The sequence below is a fragment of the Hipposideros armiger genome, unplaced genomic scaffold (assembly GCF_001890085.2).
Source record: "Hipposideros armiger isolate ML-2016 unplaced genomic scaffold, ASM189008v1 scaffold_429, whole genome shotgun sequence".
NCBI lineage: Eukaryota > Metazoa > Chordata > Mammalia > Chiroptera > Hipposideridae > Hipposideros > Hipposideros armiger.
Genome location: NW_017731779.1, coordinates 806685 through 816121, shown reverse-complemented (window position 1 = coordinate 816121; position 9437 = coordinate 806685). Strand labels below are relative to the sequence as shown.

At 38.9% G+C, this 9437-nt stretch overlaps 1 protein-coding gene across 1 annotated transcript; it reads left to right on the top strand.

The window, feature by feature from the left end:
* The first annotated feature begins 6820 nt into the window (after window positions 1-6820).
* Window positions 6821-7557, top strand: TPD52L3 (TPD52 like 3). Its single transcript, XM_019664717.1, is given in 4 exon segments — window positions 6821-6950; window positions 6953-7211; window positions 7213-7393; window positions 7396-7557. Coding segments are annotated over 4 exon segments (732 nt in total).
* The last annotated feature ends 1880 nt before the right edge of the window (window positions 7558-9437 follow it).

The following is a 9437-nucleotide window of genomic DNA, read 5'->3' as shown; positions in this document are numbered from 1 at the left end:
TGCCAACTTGGGCCAGTGAAACAACGTCCTCCACAACTAGACTGAAGAACAAAACGACAGCAACTTGTCTGTTCCCCTTCCCCCAATTCCCCAGAACTGTTCCCATCCCCCCCAACGCCCCAATAAAAATCTTTAAAAAAAAAAATTTCTTCTACTGCTAAAAGTAAATGCAGAAGTTCTCCTTGTTGATCCAACACAAGAGCATGCCCATGCATGGGCACCCACTTGCACACACACACACACATATACAGACACATGTACACACGGATTCTCATTTGTAAATACATCTATTCTACTGGCCAAAACTACCAAGAAAAAGAGAGAGAGAGAGAGAGAGAGAGAGAGAGAGAGAGAGAGAGAGAGGGCGAGAGAGAGAGAGAGAGAGAATACTAACAGCCAGGGTGATACCATTTCCACACACAAAAAAAAACCCATCATTAGACAAAAACATTTTAAAATATGCATAGTTGGGTTTGCATAAAACATTTTGTGAAGTTTCCAATGAAATTATCAGAAATCCCAACTGCAAAAGAATATATTTTAATATTCAGAATCAGTATTCAAAATTATCACTTAGAATTGCAAATAGAAAACTGAAAAATGCATCAGAAAAATGACATATAAATTTGTAAATACAATTGACTGCCCCTTTTAGAGGCATTAAGACCAACCATTAACTATGCAGTGAACAATATTAAATCTTCATTTGTAATACTGATAAATGCTGAAACATACCCTGGGATTCTTTGGCTTGGGCGAAAGGGAAGAAAACAGTAATAACTCTTTTTCATAGATTATTAATCAAAATTGCACTCCTGGCCTAAGGAACCAGAAATATGTAAATTGATCAATGGCTAAAAGAACCAGTACCCTGAAGGGAATTTCCAAATTGTAAGTAAATATCACACAAGTTTAATAACTGAATTATACGAACAAAATAATAGGGAAAATACCAAGGAGTCTCCTGCTAAAGATTCTCATTGGCAGGCAATGCAAATTTTAAGGGAAAATATAGTATTTTAGAGATAATTCAAAACTCCAAGAAACAATAAGACAAAGATCTTCCCATGTTCAACGTTGAAAACCCAGGTTGTTTGTAGTTTCCTTTTTATGACTGAACACCAATAGTTTAATTTTCTGAAGTAAACAGAGACAGGAAGACATACATAATAGAAATATACAAATCTCATGTCAGTCAATAATAGCAATAATAGTCAAAGCTTATATCCTACTTCCTCTGTGCCAAACACAGTATTGGTAATACCTACCTTTCAATATTATTATGAGGATTAAATAAAATAACATATGTGAAAGCACTCAGAATATTTCCTGATACAGCTTAAGCAGCTAATAAACATTAGAAATCTCCATTATTTTTATTATTATAGCAGATATTTAATAAAATGATAATTTCCCTTTGTCTTTTCATTCAGAAAGGGAAGAGGAAACTGTAAATGAAGGTCCATTCTGAATTCCAGTAGAAGAATCAAGCACAGCTATTACTGTTTGTAGTTTGCTGTGTGACTGCTGTATTTCTTCAATTCAAAAATGCATATTTTGTGACATCTTTAGATCTTAAAATCTAATGTACAATATAGTAGGTGTTTCCTCCTAGAAACTTTTTATTAAAACGAAGATGTGTCTTACAATTGATTGTGTCTCAGAATAAAAAAAATAAGGTAATTATGCTGTTGCCATAGCAGGCATGACAGTTTTTAGACAAAAATAGCTATGCAACTAAGGAATAGAGTCCAGACCTCAGGTTTTTCATGTTACAGCAAATCAACCACAATGGTCATAACCTTTAAAAGATTATGAATTTTCTGTTAATAGCCTGATTGTCCCCAGACCTCTACAGCCTGTAGATACAAGTGAATCAAATTGCTTTGGCCCCACATGTTGCTAGTTCTAAGCCCTCAGTGCCAAACTTCAGGACTTTAGCACACCCACCCCAAGTCCCCACAGTTACTTCTGGGGGTCTTCTATGCTCAGGGCCAGCCCTTGCATGTGCTTCTGCTCTGCACTCTCTGTAGATGTCCACTTTGTACCCAGTCGCTTAAGGCAAAGTGGTATCTCCCAGTACTCAATATCTGAACAACCTTCAGATAAATTTTCCTGCTTAGTTAAGGGTCAAGTAATCTGGGTTTCCAGCAGACATTTTAGTGGAAGTCTATGCCTTTGTTGGAATTGCATGCAATTCAGAAAGTGTGTTGGTCTGATAGAGAGAAGCAACTGTCTTGTTATATTTCTATCTTGTTTTGTTATAATCCCATTTCCTTTGAAGGCATCCTCTGAATTTCTAGATCCTGACAAGAGAAACAAGGTAAGTTCCTTTGTAGAGCACAGATGACCTACATCTATCTGCCCAACTGACCAAGACTTCTGGCTCATGTGCCAGCTTTGTCTACTTTCTTTTCTTAGATGACTCCCCACTGTTACCCCTAGGACTTATCTTCCAACCTGCCATCCTCCAAAATATAAAAAGAAAACAAAGTGGGGCTGGCCAAGTGGCTCAGTTGGTTAAGAGTGCAAGCTCTGAGCAACAGGGTCACCGGTTCAATTCCCACATGGGCCAGTGAGCTGTGCCCAAGCTGAGCTGCCGCTGACATGCCAACAGATGGCAGGATGGCTCAGCTGGTGAGAGCATGTGCTCCTAACAACAAGGTTGCCTGTTGGACTCCCGCATGAGATGGTGGGCAACTAAGATTGAACAAGACACCTCGAGCTGAGCGGCTGTGAGCTGCCAACAGGCAGCCGGATGGTGACTGGACTTGGAGCTGAGCTAGCTGCACCCTCCACAACTAACACTGAAGGACAACTTGGCTGTTTCCCTTCCCCAATTCCCCAACACTGTTCTCCTTCCCCAATTCCCCAATAAAATCTTTAAAAACAAGAAAGATAGAAAGAAAGAATGAAAAGGTCAAAACTTCTAGGAAGGAAGAATCTGTTCCCTCCACTTTCCTCATCCAAATGAAAAAAGATAATGAGAACACCTTGCATTGTGAAATTCCCCTAAAGAATGCCCATATTGCCCTAAATAGAAGGCAATGGGCTTCAATATGTAGTTTATGGGCTTTCTTGTCCTTCATCTTCAGCATTAAGAAGACAGTTTCTGGTTCAGAGTCTGGGAGAATTTCTAGATCCACTAATGTTCATACAAGCATCAAAGGAAAAGTCCATTCTCTGGAAAAAGATAGTGTTTAAGGAGCCCTTGCAACCCTTTGCAGGCCTTTATATATACAGCCTTCATGTTTCCAATAAAAAGAATCTTCATTTTTAATCTAAGGAAGTTCCTGTATCTATTGATCATTTTCCTTTCCCTTCTCTCTATCCCTTCATCTCCCTGCCATTCCAATCTGTACACAAAATTCCTCCTAACAAGCCCCTTCAATTCATGCAAATGGACACTTAGGGGGAAGAAGATACTAGTTTTTCAGATTCAACCATATTTTGAATGTAAATTGATTCCCCCGGGACTCCTGCCACAATTATATACACCACCAAAGAGATTAAATAACAGTTAGTAATAAATTCCAATTTCATATCCTGGATAGTGTATTTGGGTTTCAGAGAGGAAAACCCTATTCTATAATATACCTAAGTATTTTTTAAGCTAGTTTGTTCATGTAGGAAGGATGCTGAAAGGAAATGTCATCCTGGTCCTAAATAAAGATCAACTCAACTATTGAAATATGAGAGTTGCTAGCAATAACACTTGCAGCTGTAAACTACTGCAAATATTCCAGTTCACGCTGAAGAATATCTATGGGGAGGGTGACTCCTCACTGCATATATTATTGATGGAGCTGGGTTATGATGTGAGATGGTAGTGAAAATAACTTGCAAACTGAAATCAAATATAATATTCTAGCTTTCCACCAGAAAAGCCCAACTACTAATTTTCACCTCTTACTCTTGAAACATTCTGACTGGATTAGGGTTTCAACTACATGCCTTATTTTCAGGCTCAATTAAATATTTAAACATTTTTCCTGGTATTCAGCTAAAATGAACAAAATGTTCATAGTAGTTCAGTAATACTAGAGATAAAGCCCTAGAGAACTCACTATGGTTAAATCTAGCAATGCAAATGACTGGACTGCAGAGTAAATTGTCAGTTCTTTAGAAGCAATCGGGACCACTAATGTGGATTATTTTATAAGTCGATGTAATCAGAAAGCTCCATATTGATCTTTTATAATAAAAGAAGTCAAATGGTTAAACCTGCTGGCACTGATATAAGTCCTTAATTATTTCTAGACTCATGTATCAATTACTACAATCTCACTTCTTCCATCCCCAAACAACCCAGACCTAGTGAAGGGTGTGGCTTTGTTTTTTACATTCAAGTTTCAATAATTTATTTATAAAACATAACATATGGGCCTCTAAACATTAAGAGGAAAAAACACATCATTTTGTTGTACCATTTACCTTTATGTGTACAAAGGATTGGTATGACTCCATCAACCTTACTAAAGAAATAATTTAAAATTCATTCTTTACTAAAAATGGGTCAATAATGTCTTCCATAGAAACAAAAGATAGCAAACCATTGTAGAGTTAAAAACAGTGCTCAAGCTCATTCTTCATACATTACTGAATCATATTTTTTTTGTTTTTAGTGCCTAAATAGCATCAAAAAGCTTTCAGTTTTACATGGACAACTTTGTCAGCCTTTCTACATAATATAGATTACTTCATTATTTAATCTAGAGATGTGAAATTCTAAAACCATAGGGTAATAGTTTGGTATTTTACTATTTAATAAACTAGAAGAATAGTTTATTCAAACAATTGATTAGAATCACTATAAATTAATGTAATTTCATTTGATAGATCTATGTTTTCAAAATATAATTGTTGTTTTGTATGTGGTTATGCATAAGCCTAATAAAATAGATTGTTCCGTTGTGTTACTTATTTGTCCAGGTCTGCTCAGGAGGTCAGAACTTTGCTAGATAGGAGGCCCTCTTCCAGAGACCATGTTTTGATATAGCATCTGGAAATGAAGTTGCTGAGAGAGGTCAAATCAATTTGCTATTATGAGGGAAATCATTACTAAAAAGAATCAAAGCTTAACAAAGGATTTCATTCTTTGAAGGGCAAGGAAGCATAGAAATAAGAAACTAGGCAGTGAGGTTGGTGGTTGAAAAAAATTCAGAGAAGGATGATCAAGTGCAAGTTCAAATCTGGTGATTTGGAATCTCAACTTTGAATGGATGATATATGTTCCATGTTATTTAGCTTAATTCAGGGGGTTATTTACCCTTCATCCTCAGTTTTGAAAGAGGAATTCTAGTTCAGAGTCAGAGCGTTCCTAAAATCACTAATGTTTCTGCAGGCAAAGGAGGAAAAGTTCACCCTCTGGAACAAAATCGTTTTTAGGCAGTCCTTGTTGCCCTTTTCAGGCCTTTAGACATAGAGCCAAATCCATCATCAACCTTCATGTTTCCAATTCCAATGTTTTCATTGTTCCAAGAACAATACTCATTTTTTTTAATCTAAGGAGAGACATCAGGGCAAGACAATAAACACTACTGAGTTATGTGAAAGGGTTATTGAATATAAACCCAAAGCAGGGCTAAAGTTGGTTTGGATGCCCAGCTAGATGCTTCATTGTAGCTAGACAGGTGTGACTATGGCAAATGGCTGAAATTTGCTGAGAATCACATCATGTTCCACAAAACCATGCTTGCAAGAATTACCAGAATATCCAACAAAATCTGTAGAATTTAACACTTGCTCAAGGCCATTCCTGAACACCTGCCCTAAGTGGATTGGAGTCCTAATGTTTCCACTGTATAAATTATAAACTCTGAGTAGAAATAGGGGACATAGTAGATTGATACCCTGACAGACCCTATCCAACTACTTCTACTTTATTGTGCAGACCAACTCCCACAACTGATAACCATGTACACCGGCAGACATGCTTTCAGAAATGTGAGTGAATATTTAGAAAAGAAGATGCAACTGCAATATTAAAAACCCACGCACTATCCATTTACATATGTCTTATTCCTTCTCTCCTAAATTCTCACAGTACAATAGTCTTCCGTAAGTTTAAATTTGATACAACTATTATAAATTTACTCATTCTCCCTCCTTCTCCCGACCAAAATAATGTGACTGGGCAGATTCACTTTCTGAGTTCTACTATGCCAAGCCTCTGGCACTGTCGATGCTTCATGCCATGGGAACACGTTAGTCACTACTGGACTCAAGAGTTCTGAGGAGCCTTCAAATCCACTTTATGAATGGTGCTAGGAGTTTCTCTGGGTCCCTTTGGGAACCTGGAAAGGGAAAATGGGTAGGGTATGAAGCCAGGAGTTGTAGACTCCCTGCCCCACTTCGGGGCAGGTTTTATTTATTTTATTATATGTATTGGGCTTTTTCATAAATTTCTGTCAGTACTAAGAGTTCAACTGATTTTCAAGGGTTCAAAATGGCTGGTGTGGTAAAAATAGGTCTCTAAGGAGAGTCAGACTTGGTTAGAAAGCCAGGACCTGTCACTTACTGTGGTGGGAGGGGGGGGGAATACCTCTCTCTCTTATAATAATTTCAGCACAGCCTACCTCACAGATTTGCTGTGATGTTGAAACACTACTACAATCGTAGGGAGAGTGGGGACTGAGCTGGGTTCTGTGGCAGTCATCTGGCCGGAAGTCCCGCCTATGAGCTCTCAACCCGCCCAACCCTTCACCCCTCCTTACACCGCTTACCCTTCACCCGGAAGCGGACCCCATGGACAGACAGTCGACTCCACACTCCAGGACATCGACCCACAGGCTATGGCGTGGATTCCACCAGCCAAGATATGGATCCCTGCGGCCTAGAATCCCAACCCACTGGCCAAGAGTCTGACCCCGCAGGCCTAGATTTCGACTCTCCTGGTCAAGGTTATTTCTCCACTGGCCTCGAGTTCAACTCTCTCTACCAAAAATTGGACCTGACTCTCTTAACGAAGATTTTCTTTCTCAGTCCAAGCCAGGTGCCATGACAGAATTCATATATGCAGGCACATATGAACCCCACCAGACTGCAGAACCACAGGCTCTCACAGAGGCAGATCAAAAGGAGATAGAATCTGAGCTCACTAAATTGGAGGCGGAAATTGTAAGCTTACGCCACGTGCTACCAGTCAAAGAAAGACGCTGCGTGGAGCTCAAGAGGAAGCTAGGCCTCACAGCCTTGGTGGGGCTGAGGCAGTCTATCCAAGAGCTGGCATGATGTTCAGGTCTCCAATGTCTCCATGAAACAAAAGACATCAACTGCCCTGTCCACCATGGGCTCTGCCATCTGCAGGAAGCTTGGAGACATGAAGAAGTCGGCCATATTTAGATCCTTGGAAGGTCTGGTAGGGACAATCAAGTCCACAGTCGGAGGTGGCAGAGAGAGCTTGGCAATGACTACCTTCCTGCTTCAGTGATGTATGTGGATGATCCGCTCCCGGTTTCAGGGAGTAGGTATGCTCCGCTCCTAATTTCAGGGAGTGGAAATGATCCGGTTACAGGAAGTGAGGATGACCCGCTTCCCTTTATGGAGCTGGAATAAGCCCCTTGGTAACCTTGCCTGGATACCTAACCAGTGCAAGAACTTCCTTCCCTCATCACAATTGCAACTCTGCCCATTAAAACAAACAACCTAACCACAATGGTAAAGTTAATTCAGGAAATGGACAGAGTCCAGTTTTGAGAAAAATAATGCCCATTTGTATATAGATATTTGCTGCTGTTGAGATATTTGCTGCTGTTGAGATAAAGAACCCAACATTTTGTACGTGGTTATTTTACACTAAAGTTTGTAGCCTAAATGCATCACTATACTAGCCTTCCTGAGGTTGCATTTAAATGGACAAGACAATGGCTCCAGAGAGGTCTAAGGCTAAAGCCCAAACTCTGTTTTGGAAAACTAGTCTTATCAGACGGCAAAGTAGGTTTCTGTTTAGAACTGAGAAAAGGTATAAAATAATCTATAAATGTATCCCCTCCCCATCTCCTTCAGACATCCTTCCTTTCCTAAATCTCAGAAGGAACCTTAACAACTTCAACTGGTCTACGATTTCTATTTTGAAAAGATGATCAAGAAAACTCGTTTTTCACTGAGACCATCAGAAAGGAAGAAAAATATTAGTATACTAATTGTTACATAATACTATAACTTTTATAAAAATTGATTTTTTTAAAGCTCCTAATTAAGCAAAGTAACTTTAGCTTCAATTTAGGAGACTGTTAACTACTTTGGACTCAAGGTGAAATTGCAACTTTACTTTGCCTTGTGTTTTGTCATTGTTTTACATAGCAAAATGATGGTTTTAAAGTTTAACTTGTGGCAATGTGTCTCTGCCACAGCAGCATGCCAGCTAAAAGAAAGAAAGTTGCCTCTCTGTTCTGCAGCGATTCCTAGTTATCACCTCCAGCTGAGTGGCTGGAGAGAAAACAGCATAGCCAAATTAAAGAAAGATAAACCCGTCTTAAGCAACATCTAAAATAGAATGCCCATCCCCAGTAATGCTGACTGTTATGCTTTTCAATTGACATAACTAACTGATAATACATTACTGGTCACCTTGACTCCAAGCCTGTCCTTGTTTATAGCTAACCCCAACTGAAAGGAAACGGAAGCTGACCCTCAGGAGATGTCAGGATAGTGGAACCTAATTTGGATTTGTTCAAACTTTCTCATTTCTGATTTACACAGGAACTATGATGTTTTTTGTTTTTGTTTTCCTTTTGCATTTTCAAAATGCCAGAACCTGGCAGGTTCTTTCATTCTCCCAGTCACATTGCCTGAGGTAGAAGTTTGTGTCTTATTGATTTCCAACAGGGGAACAAGGACCTTTATTTATGTGGGTGTATATTTATAACATCTCACTGCCTAAAGGTAGTCCCTCCAGCCTAAGAAGGTGATCCTGTTTTGATGATTCTTGAATGTTCTCTCCTTTATTCCTATGGTTTTCCTATAAGTGAAACCAAAATACCACTATAAATGCAACAGCACTTGGTAAATTACAAAGTCACTGATGTATGCCAACCCTCCACAGATTTCTGAAGACAAAGTCTTGCTTGGATTAAAACAAAATGTTCAACTATTTTACATGTTTGTTTTTTAATTTGTTGTGTTTAGCAGCCAAAATGGTTTTCTATGATGAAGAACTAGAGACACACCTGCAGCATGCATAAAACCAAAGTAGTCCAACAGGCGAAGGCTTTGACCTCATATTGCAGAAAGCCTTGTGTTTGGGAAAACCTCAGACTGACATCATCAACCAAACCCAGAATATGTCCTATTTTACCTAATAATTCAAACAAATGCAGTAACAGTTTCTCCCAATAAATCCTCGACTCTCTGAGAGCAGTAAATAACATCTATTTTTGTTCATTATAGTCCCATGCCTAGCTTTGGGTAGATGTTCAATAAATACTTGTTGAATT